At 33.8% G+C, this 19,386-nt stretch overlaps 1 protein-coding gene across 5 annotated transcripts; it reads right to left on the minus strand.

Moving 5' to 3' along the window:
* Positions 1–65: 65 nt before the first annotated feature.
* On the minus strand, positions 66–14,899 carry LOC131165837 (protein HESO1). Of its 5 annotated transcripts, none has more exons than XM_058123947.1 (9): positions 14,571–14,899; positions 13,049–13,297; positions 11,124–11,288; positions 8,607–8,782; positions 8,419–8,514; positions 7,805–7,874; positions 3,268–3,398; positions 811–921; positions 66–718 (listed from the first exon to the last, which is right to left on the minus strand). In XM_058123947.1, exons 2-9 carry the CDS (start codon positions 13,185–13,187, stop codon positions 320–322), a joined length of 1,287 nt encoding a protein of 428 aa, XP_057979930.1. In that variant the 5' UTR covers positions 13,188–13,297; positions 14,571–14,899; the 3' UTR covers positions 66–319. The 5 variants fall into 5 exon arrangements, with proteins under 5 accessions (XP_057979930.1, XP_057979927.1, XP_057979929.1 ...); XM_058123944.1 differs by having other exon boundaries at positions 14,416–14,894; XM_058123946.1 differs by having other exon boundaries at positions 14,521–14,893.
* Between the last annotated feature and the right edge of the window lie 4,487 nt (positions 14,900–19,386).

Below are 19,386 nucleotides of genomic sequence, written 5' to 3' on the forward strand. Positions count from 1 at the left end.
AAAATATACCTAAACTTTACAATCACCAGGCCCTAATCAAGGAGTAAGTGCAAACCCAATACAAAGGATTCAAACCCCAGCACATCCTCCATTAATTTTATCTTCTTAGAATTTTGGATGTCCCATCATATATAAAATCCTGCGGATGAAGTCTTATGGGTCAAAACATACCAGAACTTTCCAATCACCAGGTCCTAATCAAGTAGTAGGTGCAAACCCAATACAAAAATATTCGAACCCCAGCATATATACCTGCAAACTTCTTTGTTCTTGTAAGGCATCAAATTAATCGGACCATCCAAGATGCTTTCTAAACCATTTATCTATCAGACCTCGGCCTCCACACCATTTGTGGTTGACCATGACCAGACTGCGGAGGTCTTTGGTTTGAGACGGCCTTGGGACGGGCTGAGCGGGTCCCACGAGACATGTTCTGAAACTGAGGGCGCAATTGTGCAGTAGAGTATGCAGCTCTTCGCACCTGTTGGCGGGCCTGTGGGGGCCCTCTGCCAGAAGTGCCTGGGCTTCGAACCGGTGCTGTTCCTCCAATGAATCTTGATATTTGTGGCCTAACTAGAGTGGCGATGATAGAATTACGATTCTGATTTGCTGAGACAAGCTCACTATGGGTTCTCTTAAATGCTTCAGATATCCTTGTTAGCTGCCCGCTGCTCACGGTCCTCGCAGTATTGTCCGGCTGCTCAAAAGGATCCTCAATCTAGGCAGCCATCAGCGATCAAGAAAATGATAATTGTTAGCTTTTCATTTTCTTTGTGTGTGTGTGTGTGTGTTGAGAGGCAAGGAATTTACAAAAAATGTGTATGTCTTGGGCTGCCATCTCATATTGGTTCTTATGTCCTCCCATTTTCCTGCGAAGGGGCAAAGGCCTTGCTCCGAGGCCCTTAAAGCAATGTCAGAGAACTGCAAAACATAAAACCAAAAAAGGCAAAAAAATAAAATAAAAATCAAGCTAACTTTTTAATACACTTAATTATATATTGAAAGGGAATTCCCCATTTCGGCCCCTTTTTATTTCCTAAAATATGCAATAAAAATTAAGCAACCTCCTGAATAAAAGGGGCATTTGTATGTGAGTATTCACTCAATTACATATTGAAAGGGAATTCCCCCATTTTGGTCTCCTTTTCATTTCCTAAAATATCCATGTATAAATATTGATTAAATAGTACAGCTAATGAAGTATAGGAAAATATTAAGGATCCCATTTCATAAGTAGTAACTATCCCAGAATATCACTCAGTAAATTCAAAACTTCAATTGATAGAATTTACTATTATTTGATCATATTCCATATTTGTGCAGCAACTCACAATAAATCATAATAAACTAGAGAATAATTCTTAAGAGACTAGAAAATTTTTAATTAACTTAAAAAATTGATGTTTTAAAAGGCAGAAGAGTAAGGCAAGACATTTTAACCCACAAGAAGGGAGCCTTTTTGGGTGCATTTGGTTTGGTGGCTAAGGCTTATAGGATTGGACTGACTATAGCTATTATACTATCCCATGTTTGAATTAGAATAGCCATTGAATAGGCTAATCATTCAAAAGATCAAAATACCATTCAACAAAAAGATACATAAAATTTGATTTATCTTTAAATTTAATTAAGTGAATTGGTGTTTTTTAAGGATTCTGAATGGCTTTGATGGGCTGCGTGCACCACTAGCAAGGGTCCTCAACTGATAAAAGGTGGGGAAGGGGAAATCAAGGGATGGGGATTCCACTGGTGTTGGTGATGTGATGAAAAAAGAGCAGGAACTTAGGATTTCAAAAGGGCTATTGGCTGGAGAGGTTAGGGCAGGGTGTGGACAACGACAAAATTTTAGGGGAAAGGGTTTCAGGGGGTTCTGGTTATGTAGGTAGTGGAGGTGTCTTGAAAATCATCTGGGAAATAGATGTTAGAAAGATTGGAGACACGATTGGAATTTTCGAAAAGTTCAAAACTGCTCTTCCTTTTCCTTTTTTTTTTAAGATTGAAATTCAGAAATAGAGAGAGATAGAAAGAATTAAGAAAATGAAGAAGAGAAAAGAAGAAGAAAATGGAGGATTGGAGGAATTGCTGTACAGAAACTGCTACAAGTAGAGGAGACAGGAACAAATTCAGTAATCAGAAAGATAGTTGAGAGAGTTATGGAAAAAAAAATAAGGGAGCACGAAGAAGAAGAAGAAGAAGAAGAAGAAGAAGGAGGAGGAGGAGGAGAAGAGAAACAGATAAAAAGAAAGAGCAGAATGCGGCTGGGCAGCAGGGGATTAGGGACAGAACGGGAGAGCAGAACAGAGAAAAGAAGGAGGAACAAGAGGGGAAGAAAAAGAAAAGAAGAAGGGAAGAAAGAGGAAGATGGGGGAATTGAAATGGAAGAATGAGATCATGGTTGGGCTCTGATACCAAATGATGCAGGGGCAGCATCAATGGTCTGCAACTAAGGGAGAAATAACAAGGAAATTGAAGAGAGGAAGAGGAAGAGAGGAGAGGAGATATAAGGGGGAAACTCACATTAGTTCAATTCAAATTGCACATCAATTGCTTGCAACATGGCTTTCACACACCATTTATAAGAAAGCCTCTTCACAGGAAATTACATATAAACCCCTAAAACTGCATTACATTGCAAACACACCCCTAGAATACACAAATACTACAAACAAGCTCCCGAATACACATAATAACATACTAATTAAAATAAACACATAATAAACTACTAACTAAACTCAATAATCCGTCAACCTAATTCTTCTTAATTATTCTCCAACATAGATCTTCCCAAGGTCTTGATTCTTGTCCTACATCAACCAGGTTCTTGAATCTTTTCTTTTCCATATGGTTTGGGCATTCTTTCCCGAGATTCTGGTTTCCTTGCTAGAAACTTTCACTGACCTCTTGTGTGAGAGCTAAATTTAGAGAGAGAGAGAGAGCAGTTGGACCAATACACATGCTATAGGAAGGGGGTAGGGGAGGGAGAATAACTATCCACCCACTTTCTTTTTAAGTAACTATATGTGCCCTTGTCATGCATGTGTTGCCCATTGACTTCAGTTTGTGTGTTTGTGTATTGTAAGTTAAATAGCACATAAGGTGGTAAAGGAACCATAAATATTGAATGCCTTTAAAACTGAAGTAACTAAAAAAAAATCACTCAATATATTTTCTACAACTCGCCTGTGGAACATGCTATCAAATTATCTCACTAGGTGTTCTATAATACACATCTAATGGTAGCAAATCATGATGAAAAAAAAAAGTTACCTTTGCAAAGAACGAAATGAAGAGCACAGACAAAGAACTTCGATTAGCCGGTATTTTGCAATCTGATTTAAACCTGGCTATGTTAGCAGCACAAGTTTCCTCAATCTGTCTCTCCACGACATCCCTCACACCTGCATGAATACAAGGTCCTATTACAAACCTACATTCCAGGGGTATTTAAAATACTTTACATACTATTACCAGATACAATTCCAGAAATATCTTGGTTCTTGCTATCTTCAATGAAAAATTTTTAGGATGTTGAAATGACGTTTCAAACAAGTCTCTAGTACTATTACAAGAAAAAAAAGAGCAGGAAGCACCAAATGAAAAGTGAGGATCAGGGAACTCAACCTAAGGGTTCTATATTATTGGTTAAGAAATTTGTATAATGAGTAATCTCAACTCACCAAAATCACTAAACTATTGGTATAATCCACCCAAAAAGACCATTATCTCAAGACATTCTTTTACTAATTGAAAAAGAAAAAGAAAAAGAGAGAAGTCCTGCCCTCTAGGAATCATCACCTAATGCAATGACAAAGTCCCAGGCTGTCGAAAGGAAGTACGTGGGTTCAAGTCATGGAGCAGCCACATCATACAAAAATGCTGAAGGTTGGGACCATATCCAAACCTTTCCTCCAGGAACACCAGAGAGTAGAACCAGCACTGGGTAATGGCCTTTATATCACTTCGACTTTCAAGTAAAACCACCACAAAAAAAGCTAGGGGGAAAAGTTACTATTGCACATTATTACATACAGAAATGACCAAACAAATGGAAGACTTCTTTTCAAGAGTCCCATACCAAGAAACAGATAATCTATCCCTAAACTTCTTTAACTTCTAAATACAAAAGCCGCACAAACAAGGGGTTTTGCCTCTCTCTCTCTCATGGACACATCTGTACACGAAAAGACGCATCTTGTGAGCCACAGAGAAATCTTAATCTGCAATAATTCAGATCATTTGCTATGTAGAGCTTGTGTCCTATCATGTTCAAAAAAAATTTGTCCAACTTTCAGCCTCACTCACACAAATGGATGTTCTTGACCAAAGAACAAAACCATACTCTTGAAGCCATGCTAACCAGTCTTATCCTACCAGCAATATGATCTTCATCACCGATATACTACTCGCTAGTCTTCATCACCAATAAATCATCTTTATTCAAACTAAATTTTTTATTGAACAAATTTTTGTCTCTACATATTAATTTCAAAAGTGCTGAGTTTAACTGAAAACATTTTCTAATAACGTAACTGGAATAGCAGGCTTGGATAAATCCTCATCCTTGCTTCATCTTCAAATATTTGTCAGCACAAAAATTAGCCCCAGAACTTCCAATGCTCCAACATATACCGTTAATTAAGGGATTATAAAGTTTAGTTTGGTTCAGAATTAAGAGTAAAATTTGATAAATCAGTTTCTTGGTAACTTGAATTCCCAAACAAAGCCATACCAAACAGACCAATACCAATTTTTTTTTTTCTGGTTTTAACTACTTTTAAAATATTGCTATACTTGATTGTTGGATTGCCACTGTACCTAAAAGCTTAAGCTATTTAGGTTGTGGGCCAACAATGTAGATCAAGCTTTAATACTCTCCTGCATGTATAGCCTAGCAGCATGTGGAGAGATAAACACACGGTAGATACACCCATTAGAGGGAATAAAACAATTTTTTTAAGCACCACATAGTAAATGCGGGAAACAAGACTAGAACCCAGGATCTTCTGGTAACCAAATTTGATACCATGTTAGATTACCACTTTACCTAAAAGGTCGAGCTGTTTATGTTGGGGGCCAACAATGTATATCAAGCTTTAACATTAATATATGTTTAATACTGTGCAAGGTCATATTTTGGTAATTCACTGGGGAAAAAAAAAAACTAAAATTGGAAATGAAACTGTCTCCCACAAGTAAAGATGCCTTAAAATTTTCTTCTTACAAAACATAAATTCATCTGCTGACATCAAATCAACAAAGCCAAAATTATACTCATGACCATGATGGTTAATCCAATACATTGAAGCAAGACAAATTCTCTCCCCTTCATGTAGAAGCACTCTTAAAATGCTCAACCTTATTTAAAACTACATTATAATCACCACTCTTTCAGGACTCAAGGATGCCCTTTCAAATTGCACATCACAATTGTCCTCTTCAAGTAATCATGGAACGTGCACTTATAGATACATCCTTGAGTCATCAAGGCCCTCATAATCTTGGAATTCATTTAGTCATCCACAAATTTCTTACAACAATAACCACTAGAGATTCTTCAGTCTTTCCAAACACTACAAATTTGGATCATTAACAGTGGGCGTGGCTTTCCAAGAAACCATTTAAATAAACCAGAAGGATAGAGATCATAGAGACTTGAGCCACAAACACAGCGGCGCCAGTACCAGACCACACTGCATAATAGCAGCAAGTCAAAATTAAGGAAAAGATGTGAGTTGGCATTTAAGAATACAACAACAATAAAAAAACCAAGTCTTAGGCCCTTAAGTCCCACTATGTGGGGTCAGTTACATAAATCATTTTCTGCCAATTTATGCGATCATGGACAATTTCCTAACTCCTATGATCAATTTCCTTGGAAAAATTCATGGCTATTTAAATTTTTACTATCTCATTCCAAATTGTTATAGGTCTACCCCTATCCCTTCTACTACTTCTCATAGTAACTAATTCACTTTTCCTCATTGGCGCACAATGTGACATTGTGACCTACATTGCAAATGCCTAAACCATTTGAGTCATCCCTCCCTTATCTAATCTTTTACAAGAGCTACACCTAACTCACCACAAATATGTTCATTTCTTAATTTATCTTTTAACGTTATACCACTCATCCATCTAAGCATTCTCATCTCGGCAACTTTTACTTTTTGGATATGTTGTTTCTTAGTTGCCCAATATTCTAATCCATATAGCATAGTTGCTGGTCTTACAATTGTTCTATAAAATTTTCCTTTTAATTTTAAGGGTATTCTACAATCACAAAGCGCATTTGAAGCACTTCTCCATTTTCCCCGACTTGCTTATACTCTATTCAATTTCTCCTTCAGCTTGCATAATAAATCCAAGGTATCAAAAAAAGTGCTATTGATTTCTTCATTATCAAGTTTAACTTTGTCTCCAATATTCGCCCTACTATTACTGAAATTACATTTCATATATTCTGTCTTATTTCTACTTATCCTAAAGCCTCTAGATTCTAAAACTTCTCTCCATAATACTAACTTTAGATTCTACTCTATCCCTAGTTTCATCAATCAAAACAATCTCATCTACAAACAACATATACCACAATATCTCATTTTGGATACTCCTAGTAAGTTCATCCATCACTTAAACAAAAAGACAAAAGGCTCAAAGCAAATTCTTGATGTATATTTGTTGACATTGGAAATTCTCTAGTCCCTCCACCTATAGTACTAACACTAGTCATTACTCCATCATACATATCCTTAATGACATTAGTATACCTACTGCATACACCCTTTTTTTCTAAAACCCACCATAGAACTTCCTTATGTATCCTATTATATGCTTTCTCTAAGTTGATAAATACCATATGCAAGTCCCTCTTCTTTTCCCTAAACTTTTCCATTAATCTTATTAAAAGATATATAGCTCCTATACTAGATCTTCCAGGCATAAAACCAAATTAATTTTCTAAGACTTTCATTTCTAGCCTTAATCTTTGTTCAACTACCATTTCCTACAGTTTCATTGTATTACACGTAAGTTTAATTCTACCATAGTCATTATAATTTTGAATATCTCCTTTATTTATGTATACAGGTATTAAAGTATTTTTGCTCCGTTTGTTTGTTATTTTCTTAGTTTTTATAATTGTGTAAAATAAATTAGTCAACCATATAATTTTGTTATCATCTAAGCATTTCCAAACTTCAATTGGAATGTTATCCAGTCCTATAGTTTTTTCATTTTTCATCTTTTTTAGTGCAAACTTAACTTTATTAACTCTAATTCTAATATTATAAATAGATCTCATATTTTTAGTATTTTCCTCATTTGTCAATTCTAATCTTAAGCTTTCTACTTGGTTTTCATTAAATAGCTTACTAAAGTAATTTGGTCATTTTTCTTTTATGTCTTCTTCCTTAACTAAGACAATATCATTCTCATTTTTTATACATTTTACATTACCTAAGTCTTTACTCTTTCTTTCTCTAGCTCTAGCAAGTTTAAATGTCTTTTTCCCCTTCTTTTGTATCTAATCTAGCATACAAATTATTAAATAATCTATGTTTAGCTTCACTAACGGGTTTTTTTGCATCTTTTCTTGCCTCTTTATACTTTTCAAAGTTGTAATTTCTCTAGCACTTAACAACTTCATAAATTGCAAGACTTATTTTGATCAAGACACAAGTATAAAAATTAAGCACCCCCCTTCCCCCCCCCAAAAAAGAAAAAAAGGCAAAACCTAAACCTCTAAATTCAAGCAATAGAAGAAATGCAATTTTTGAGTTAAAAAGGAATCAAAGATCATAGTTACCTGAAAGATCATCAACAATATTTCCTGGATAGATTTCTTTAAGAGGAGGCAGAATGGCAGGTACACAAGTCTGGAAAAATACACTAAAAATAATCAGAATGAAGGAAAGGAAGCTCAGGTTCCTCATAGTAAGAACTAAAGATCACAGATGTACCATAAGGAACACATAAAGCTTCAAATGAAAAACAAAGAAACAAAAAATATGTAAAAGAGGATGCATAGATAAGCAGAATCAATTGTTTCAGGGATGTAGGGCAGAACGATTGGATCACACATTGAGAGCATCACACAACCAGCAAGATATATGATTTTAGCAGAATGAATGGCTGACAAATGCATACAATCCATCATTTCAGCATAAAAAATAGAGTACAAATTAAATCATTAGATAAAGCACAGAAGCAGTACAAGCATATTAACTCAACTGCTCTCCCACCCACTCACTGCCGCCGATCGCGCCGGGGCGGGGGGGAGCCTGCAATTTGTAATGCAACTTTTATCCACCCATTCAGCCATCTTGGATGCATGCCATGGAACAGCTGAACAAGTAGGGAATATTCCTTTTAACCCTGACAATTATGTGGATCAATTTAAGAAAACTTGACAAAAATTACCTGAAAATGGAAGATAACAAGCAGAGTGAGTGAGTATGAGTTCAAAGTTCCAGCCTTTGGATTATTGATGGCATGTGCTTTGGCCCATTCCTTGACCTACATTGAGGGGGGGAAGGAGGGGTTCAATATGTTTTATCATAGCACCATCCATCCATAGCAGCAAATATTGGAATATCATAATAAAGTACCAGCAAAACCAATTCACGAAAGCGTCCATCTATCCCACTTATCCAATATAAGAATTTGGACTTCATGAGTCCCTTCAGATTATCAATTGAGACGTCACAGGAGATGTTCTGGTGGTTCTCAAACTTTAAAATCGGGACTCTTGCATTGGGGATGAATTGCAATTTCCGACATCTACCTGCGAATCCATGTTATTATGGAACTGAAATACGAATCATTATTATAACTATCAACATACTAAAAAACTGGCAATCTATTTCCCCCAAGAGGTCATTCGTTCGCAGCATAAAAAATACTTCCATGGAATGACATCCCCGGGAATCTCATTCTTGGGAATAAGATGCCTGCCTCTTGGGAAGCTTTTTTGTTTGGTACGCGTTGTAAGATTCATAAGAATGTATACAGGATTCCCATGTCAATGTTTGGTTCAACATGAGAATTTTGGTAGGTAATAAAAAGATGACCATTATACCATTAGCATGTGAGTAACAAATATATGAAGAATAATAGTACTTTTCAATACAAAACCTACTAAGAATATGAACTTAGTTAAATCTATATCCTCATTTTCAATAATTATAAATTTAAAAAAATTAATATTTAATAATCAATTAGCCGATAATTGAGGTCACTATAGTGTCTAAATACAACTATTATATTAAAAAAAATTCTAAATAATATTACTTTTATTTAATAAATTACATATGCCAATTAAAATAAATATTAACACTTTTAATAAACATTTTAATATTGTCTAATTAAGAAATAAATTAAAATTTTCTGATTAATATTTTTAATTATGTTAAATAATATTTTTAATTGCCATTTTAATATTTTTACTTAAAATTTTGATTTATTTACTAATTAATAAATAATAAAATTTTAACTAAAAATTGTAATTTTAAATATTATATTAACATGTTACACATTTTTTCTAATTAAAATAACTAATATTTAAGCTGATTTAAATTTTTTACTTTTATTTTATGAATAATTTATTATTTTAAATCTAATAATAGAGCATGAATATATTATATTGTAAGGACATTATTATCCAAAATCCAAAATAGTGAGGGCAATTTGATCTAAAAATTAAGATTCCCAAGGGAATAGGATTCCCATGAAACTTAACACTGGGGGAGGGTGTGAATAGGATGCCCTAGTTTCATGGGGATCCTTACACTCCAGGGAATGCAAATATGCTTCCCAAGTCAGATACCCATACTCAAACAAACACCCCCTAAAGGATTTCTTTTGGTTGGGGATTGGGGGGCCCACAGGGGGGAGGGGCAGTAGGGTGGAAACCCAAATGGTAATGTTATATCATGCCCCTTGCTGCTAATGTCATCTCTAGTTCTCATTTATTAAAAATATATCTTATTCTGAAAACTGTGAAAAATGAAAACAGGAGGGGAAAAAAATATGCAGCAATTTAAGAAGCATTATCAATGGAATCCAAGGTAGTAAAAATCCAAAAGAATATCATGTAGAATGATGGAGAAGGCTTCCATAGATCCATAGGCAACTTAGTCAAAGGCTTTGAAGTTGGAGAGTGCAGGAATTCAAAGGGAATTACTTCTCAACTTCTATATGCCAAACATACATTGATTTGCTGCAATATGTAGAAAGACCTAGCAAGACTCCTAACATGTATTCTCATTTGCTTTTAGGCAGTTTCAGGGTTATCAAGTAATCTAGGAAAGATTGAGTTGATTATGGGGAATGCATCAGAGCAGGGATCTTGGATACAAGGTTTGTCAATTTCCATCTTTATCTCTAGGGATTTTTTCTTCTGTGGTCCTATATGTGCAACCCAGACCACCTATTCACAAACAGGATGGAGGTTATTTTGAGATGGATAAGCACGTTAAGTCGGACAGTTTTCACCCCTCATCTTAGGCATCTAATCTACACTACTTTTTTTCAGATAAATAAAGAAATTTTAGCAAGAATATAAGGAGAATGACTAAAGGAAAAGATACACTCTTAAATCAAACAAAAACACCAAAAAAAAAGTGGAGAATCTATTAATTAAGAAAAGCACTCCAGTCTCTTCCAATCTGATCACTAAAAAGAAATATTTATTTTTAAAAATAAAAACCAAACAACACCAACATTAACATATTTATAACCTCAAGTTCCTAACTGATATTTTTTTTTTTCTTGAAAAAAAAACTCATATTTCAAAAAATACAAACTAGAATGCAGCATAAGGTTCATCCTACTAACACTTCTATGCATACAAAGGGTGTATTCCCAAATAAACAATCAACACCTATGGCTTCAATAACTTGAGTTAATCATGCGTCCTACAAAGATAAAGGCATACAAAAATTTGTCATAGCAATTCAAATGCATTAACTTGGATTAATGGCAAATTTTATATTGCATATGAATACCAAAAAAATGGATCCTTAAGAGGTACTTGACAGTAGAATTACATGTTTAAGAAATGACGCAAAATGTAGAAAACACATTCAAGAAAAAGAAATCAAAATCTTGAGATAGCAGCAAATTACCCATCCTCCTCAATGCATCCAATACATCCCCTAGTAAATTGTGCTTGCGCTTCTTTCCAGCAAAAGAAATATATGAACCATTTGGTAACTCTATAGAAATATCCAAATCTCCCCATCTTGTGAATAGATTAGACACAAATGATCCAAATGGCTCCACAATTGCACCTGTTTGCACCATTTAATCAACAAACCAACTAATCAGTGAATTTGTAGCCAATAAAAATATTTTTTTATCACCTAATTGAAAAGTAGAAACTCTAAAAAATTTAATGAATGGCATGGCAAGAGAATCTAACATTGAATTGGACCGTATCATGGGTCCATCCCGAAGAATTTGTATCTTACTCACGTTGGGTCTCTTTGTCTTTGGGAAGAAGAAGAGTTTCATTAACAGGAAAGAGAAGAATTTACAAGGGATGGAGGATACGAGGCCCTCCTAAAGTAAATAGAGCAAACAGAACAAAGAAAATTACAATAATGCTCCCCTCCAGCCCCTTGGATAACAATCCCCACCGAAAAAATAAAATAAAAATAAAAATAAAAAGAAAACAAAGCAAATGAGTGAGCCCAAAAGGAAGCAAGGAAAACCACTCTATCCCAAAGAAGGCAAGAGGGAGTTGCTTTGCCATTAAAAACCCCGGCATTTCCTTTCTGTCCAAAGAGTATAATAGAGAGCAAAGATAGCAAATCTCGAAAGGGCCAGCCTTTTCTTAATTCTTCTAAAGCCTATAAGGCAATAACACACCTTCAAGAAGGTATCAACTCTAGGTCAAGAGGGCACAACACAGCCTCACCAAAGACCGAAAAGAAAAGGACCCAAAGCCGCTTAGCCACCCGAGTGTAAGAATAAGTGGTCAGTAATTTCATTTAACTCAGAGCACATAAAACACTCTGGACTGATAGCCTTATAAGGTCTCTTATGTCCAACAAATGATTGGAATTAAGCCGGTAAAGGACCAAAGTCCATGTGAAATCCCTTATTTGAAGGAACCCTTTGCCCTCCAAGCTCCAGATGCAATTATTCAAGGGGAAAGGACAAGAGCTCAAGGATTTCATATGTTGAGAGAAGAAAAATTTTGTGGAGAAAGTGCCAGAGGAGTCCCCTACCAAAATTCTCAAGTCATCTCTCATGTGGGGAGAAAAAGAAAACAACCTCTCCCTTTCTATATTCAAGAATCATGTTTGTACTGTCATCAACATAACAAAAATGAAACGAATAAAAAGACAAAGGAATGGAGTAACAGGCTAGGAGAATTACTAGAAGGGGTTCACCTGGTGTTCAAAATTTAGGGCTTTTAAAATCATTTTTTCCCTCGCTAAAGCACAGGCATGTCCTGTTGTAGCATAGAGTATCCATGAGTATCCATAATCACATAGATTTAACTTAAAGTTGCTCCATGGCTCACCAAATCTCTTCGAAGACTTCTCACCTAAATGTTCGTGTTCTATGCTTTGCAAATTGATAATTTGCTTCCTAGACTTTATTAGTTTTTTTGTGTAATTGGCTCTATAATTGCACATCCTACTTTGTAATGGTTGGTTCCTGCACTGTTTGGGGAATAAGTACGATAGTCTTCTTTGGGCTAAACATAAATTCAAGAAATGGCATTATTTCTTTCTTCCCTTTTTTCTCTTTTTTTTTCCACAAGCAACTGCAAACCATTCCCCTATATTGCTTCCTCTTATCCTCTCTTCTAAAACTTTTGGTGATTAAGCTAGGGGTGGGGCCTTAAAATGCACAAAAAATGGAACTATTCCATTCCCCATGGTACATTCACACAACCCTTTCAGTTTTTTTGATCGACATATCATTGGACAATTTAAGAAGGTGTTTAATGAATCTACATTATAAACCTTAAATTTAAAAATATGAACTCAAATGAAAATATAGAAACACAAAACCACTGCTATGCAGAATTAGTTACCTCTCAAACTTTCCACAGATTGAACAATATTACGAAACTCATTAACAATATGATGTCGTATTGTCCGATCATCCCTCAAGGGTTGGATCACAAGAAGGATGTCCTTGAGAATAGGCTCCAATATTATATAGGCATTCATCTTTGAATATTATATGGAATTGAAGCAAGCTGATGCAGCAGAACATGTCAAGGATTCAAGTGAACCTCGGACTGTAATGCCAAATTATTTCTCCAGGAAATTGAGTCTAGCTGCAAAACATCATGAACCATTTAATCAAAGCCTCAAAAACCCAACAAGCAATAATCATTGCATGAAAAATAGCCAACATTAATAGAGAGAGATTTTCTAGATCCATAAATTGCAACAGCCCCTACACCAAAGTTCATTCCATCCAACATGTGATACAAAGTAATATACCATTGACAAATTATTATACATTAGAATATAATTCTTCAAAGAGAACATGGGCATCGTAAAATGATCATACAAAATAAAAGTACAAAAGATGGAATGGTGATAAATATTTTTGTCGCCAAGTGACCCAAGCCCCAACCACTGAACATCACAACAAAGAATTCAAGGAATCCATGTAGAAAAGAAAAACAAACACTGACAGCTATAGTGATCTATGATCCATAATGTTTTCTATTCTTAATTTATTGAATCTTGAACGCATCTAATCTAAGACAATCTGGCATATTCATGCAGTCAATGTGACATGAACAAGTTGGCCTCTAATTACTTAGAGCTTTCTCTTTCTCTGTGAAAGGTGTATATCAAGTCTATCCAGTGTATCCAACAGATATCAATCCTAAATTCTTAATCGCCCTCTACAAGATTCTGCACCCACCAAATTATGTGGCCAAGAAGAAGGTCAAACTTATATAAAATATGCCTAATCTCCACCGATTTATGTAAAATATGCCCACATTTCCCCACAATCACTGCTAGAAACTCATGTCCTATAAACTAACCATCCTCTTACCAGCCAGTGCGGATATCTGAAAGTAAGCACAAGAAAGTTAAGAAACTTGCATTTCAATGTGTTATTTCTTGATAATTATTATACCTACAAAGTGGTGAACTCTAAATTAGAAATAACATAACTATGAAACGCACAACCACAAGAGATTTTTTTTTTCGGTCCCATTGGAAGCCTAATGGGCTACACAATACCACTCCCATACCCTTCCCACCTCCTTCCGAAGTTCGAACCAAAGACCTTGACCTGCGAAACTCGAAAATACCAAACCATTGACGAACAAGGGACGGATCTTGCAACAAAAGATAACCGGCGGCTGACCCAAGTTCCACTCGGGCAATCATACAAACAGATTACCGACTAAATCAAGAAAGATGGGATTACCCAGAGTACAACGGGCCAAGATCGAGAGGAACCACTGCGATCATCTTCGAAAATGCTCTACATATCTTGGATTTGCAATAAAATTTTCTGGGTCCGTTTACTTACTGGGAGGGGAGTGGTGTGAGGTGTGAACACTAGAAGGACTGAGCGCTTGCCTTTGCTCTTTGGCTCTTGCCTTCGCTTAATGAATCAAAAGGGCGTAATTATAAGAGACCAAAAGACATTGTAGGGTACGATGGAGGGTCGGCGGCTTTGCTTCGCGGGAAGGGTTTGCTTGTCTTCTTCTGTTTCTTGGTGGACTCACCAGCATTTGCTTCGGAGGCAGTCGTATGAGGAGAGGGAAAAGAGGTCTACTCCAAATACGATGGATCAATGCATTTCGATGACATGCATACACAGATTATATCTGCAATGGTCAGCGGAGACGAGAGTTGTTCCTATTTCACTTTCCATCAGCGTGTTATCTGAATCATCAACCATCAATCATGAGTTTTTTCGGGTTTTATCCCTTTTTTTTTTTTTTAATATATTAAAGAATATCTTTTTTGAAAAAATATTTCCCGAAATAACTCTGACGTAATCTCGCTACTTGAAATAGCGAGATTTGTCACGTGTCATTTCTATAAAAAAATATTATTTAATATATTTTTAAAAAAAAATAATAAATCTAGAAATAAATTATTCTGCATAATAAATTAAAAAATAAATTCTTTTAATATATATTTTTTAAAAATAATAAATTGAGAAATAAATTCTTACACGTAATAAATCGATTTATTACTATCATAATAATAAATGATATATTTATTTCCCGATTTATCATTTTTAAAAAATATATATTAAAAAAATTTATTGCATAATAAATTTGAAATTTGAACTTTATATAAATTACCAATTTTAATTGTAACTGAAATTAATATATATATATATATATATATTGACACAAAAAAAAATACTTTAATATTTATTTTAAGAAAACATTTACGTTTCTCCCATTTTTATATTTATTATTTTAAGAAATAATAATAAAAAGTTATGAAGATTTATTCAAATTTATAAATACAAAATCATTTATAAAACTATTATGTACTATATATATATATATATATATATATATATATTACACTATTTTAAAATTTTCTAAAATATTCATATAATTATTTGTAATTCTTACATTGCTTTGGTTCTTTAATTTTTTTTTAAAAAAATTCCAAAAACTGATAATTTAATTGAATTTAAATATCCCCTAATTTTTTTTATTTTTTTATTTTTTACCACGCATAATTTTAATATGTATAGGTCTTTTGGAACATCTCAAGTGACTCCAAACTACCTAATTAATCTCAATAATTAAAATTTAACAAAATAAGAGTTCGAAATTTTAAAAACAGTAAAAAATATTTGTTACCTTTTCTATATGAATTTTAAAAAATAAAGAACGTCGTTTTTAATTATTTAAAAAATAAAAAATTAAAAATAAAACTATTTTTACAAGAAAATAGTGTCAAATTTTTTATACTTTTAATTTATTTTAGAAAAAGTTTCTAAAAAATGAAAAATTAGCTATTTTTTAAAACTAAAAATAAATATTAAAAATATTTTCCATAACTAAATAGACCATTAATTTTTTTTAAAGTCTTCATGATATTTATTTTTACATTTAACTGGTGATTAGAAAGCCATATATGATGACAATTTTTATATTTTGAGAAATATAAAATTTAAAAAAATGTGACACTCTTATCTTTATGCTCACAAGTGACAATGTGTTAACCTTATAGGTCACGCCCTGGTTTTAATAATGATAAATACTCTTGTATTTAATAAATATCTAGTTCATGTGCAGGTTCATATTAGTATATCATCAATGTCACGTGAAAGCTCAAAGTTTAAAGACAAACTCTTGCTCTTAATTGTAATAATCTTAGTGAAATTTGTCTGTAATAGTAATTAGGGTATTCGTTTGTAATAAGCACACACATCACATGCATGATTTATTTTGTAAGCTCAAACCAAACCATGAATGAGAAAGAACCTTAGAAAGACCTTAGGGTGTACCCGAAGGTCGATCGACACCGGACTTTTTTAGTGTCTTCAATTTGGACCTCAAGTGTCAATAAGAAACACACATTTACACATATGTTTGTTAGGCACTTAAATAGGACTTGTTTGGTTCAATATAGGACCGAAATGCACACTTGGTGCACTTTCGGTCGACCGGCCAACACAATTCAATTTGACCTGGTCGACCGAACCGGCCCTGGGTCAACAGTTTGACCAAGGCCCGGTCGACCGAACTTCATAGTTCATTTCTTGCCGATCGACCGAACCACATGAAAGTCAACATTTTGACCTCCCGATCCACCGACCACTTTTGTACTCCAACTATCTGGTCGACCGGAGGATCCTCGGGAGAATTCCCAGTGATCTGGTCGACCGAACCATGCAGTTCAAAAAGGCCCGGTTGACCGAACCTCGGAAGTTTGGGAAATCTCCCTCCCCGGTCGACCAAGCCTTTCAGTTCAAATTATTCTTGGTCGACCGAGCCATTTGAGTCCTGGCCAACCGAACCATTTTTGGTCGACCGGACCTCTCAGGTTGCTCCTATTTTTTTACCGCGGTTAATAATTTTAAACAGGGTTAAATTGATTTAAATGTCATTAATCTTTTTTAATAATCCCTAATAGGTCCCCAACGGTCAAAATTTTTAGTATGTCTATATATACTATTTCATTTTGTGGATTAAGCACCGATTAGCAAAAAGATTAAGAAAATCTCTCTCAAACAAAAATATTTTATTATTTGTTCTCACAGCTCATACTTTTTTGAAAATCCACTCAAGCTTTCCTTCTTCATCTATCTATATCATTTTGTAAGTGTATTGAGTATTACTACTTAAAAGGTTTGCTTTTCCGTTTATTGCATATATGAATCAATTTTTCTTTGAGAGCACAACCTAAGTTTTCTTATAAGGCTTTGCCAATAAGTATATCCTAAGAAGACTTGCGGTGAATTCCCAAGTATTGTACTCTTATTGCAATAACTTAGGAAGTTCGTATTTTGTTTGGGGCTTGCAAAAATACTTTCAAACATACTCAAATATCCTGTGATATTCATATTGATATATTTGTGAAAAGGTATTTGTGTGTATGTTATATCTTTTTTTGTAGCAATATCCATACAAGTCTACATTATCTGCTGAAATACAAAGATTTAGTATATCTTGCAAACCAAACATATACATTGCTAGAGCTTCATATACATATATGTATTGAGAAAACTTAATGATTGAAATATATTGAGTTTGGAAAATATCTTTGTTTGAGCACTTAGATTGAATATCCTGTGATACAAAGATCATCTAGGTTTGCACTCTTATGCACTCATTACAGCTATAGTAAATCTATTTGAGAGTTGAAACTGTTTAGACCACACTGAGCTTACATTTTTAAATCACCTATGGTGTTTGTGTTTGTGCGCATTTGTGGTACAAATCTACTTTACGTGAAAACACTTATATATTGTGCTGTTTGATTGTATACCTGAGAGATTCCAAGCATGGCCTGAGGGGGCGGTAATCCAACCCGGTAAGGATTGGTGTAATGGTTGAGGTCAGCCACGTGGTAATTTGACCTAGTTTGTATAGGTGTCGCTCCACCCATTTAAGTGAGCAAGTTATTGTAATAATCCTCGTGCTGGTTAGCCAAGGTGGGGACGTAGGCAATTGGCCGAACCTCGATAACATATCTGCGTGCCCTTTTTTTTTTACTGCTTTCTGGTGTTTGTGTGATTGTTTAAACTGCTTTATTTAATTTATGGTATATTTACATTATTTGCACTAGATTGACCATAGGCTTGTGAACATACTGCTGTTATGAGGAATATCTAGGAGATAAATTTTAAAAATACCAATTCACCCCCCCTCTTGGGATCACTGTAAAGCTAACACAATGCTTACAAAATATGAAAATTTTAATTTCATGCAACTCATGAGAATTTTATGTAGAAATTTTATTTTTGTTATGAACCAAATAGAGAAATGGGTATCTTGTATACATTTTCTATATTTAAATCTAGTGAACAAAACAATACTTTTAAGTAAAAAAAATTTTCAAAAATATATTAAATAGAAAAAATAGATATAATTAAATAGGAATTTTTTTGTTCAAAAATTTATTATTCCAAAAGCAATAAGAGAAAGAATTATATTTTGTATTATTTTTCGATTTATTACATAGGAGATTTATTTCTCGATTTATCATTTTTAAAAAATATATATATTAAAAGAATTTTTTTCCCCATTTATTATGCAGGAGATTTTTATTTCTTGATTTTATCATTTTTTTAAAATATATATATTAAATAATATTTTTTTGGAAAAAAAATTCCCAAAATGACACGTGGCTTAAATCTCGCTATTCCAAGTAGCGAAATTACATCAGAATTATTCCGGGAATTATTTTCCCGAGAGAGGTCTTATTAAATATATTTTTCTTTGAAAATGACAAATGGGGAAAAAACTCATCAATCATGTATATTTTTCTTCATGTATGTCGGTGAACAAATATTTAATTTTATATATTTCTAATTTTTTGTTTTATTAAAATATTTTTTTACATAATATTTAATTTTTTATTTAAATAACATTTAATATGAAAATAAAATATAATGAAAAATTAATTTTCCCTTTAAATTTTTTTTTTCAAAATTTTAAAATTCTAACCCAAACAAAACCTTTAGCAGGAGAAAGGGTCTCGGCTTGCTTAATCATTTCTTATGTGTTTTTTATTTTTGGATATATAATTTTATAATATGTGCTGTATTTATGCCAATTATGAGAAGAAAAAAAAAAAGGTGGTTATCGCAGCTTAGATGAATTAAAGTTTTAGCGACGAAAATCTAAGTTGAATATATGTCAAAATAAAACTGGTGGGTTGGGGAGGGGTTTTGAAGATATGTAGCCGTTTGATG

This window comes from Malania oleifera, chromosome 10 (assembly GCF_029873635.1).
Source record: "Malania oleifera isolate guangnan ecotype guangnan chromosome 10, ASM2987363v1, whole genome shotgun sequence".
Taxonomy (NCBI): domain Eukaryota; kingdom Viridiplantae; phylum Streptophyta; class Magnoliopsida; order Santalales; family Ximeniaceae; genus Malania; species Malania oleifera.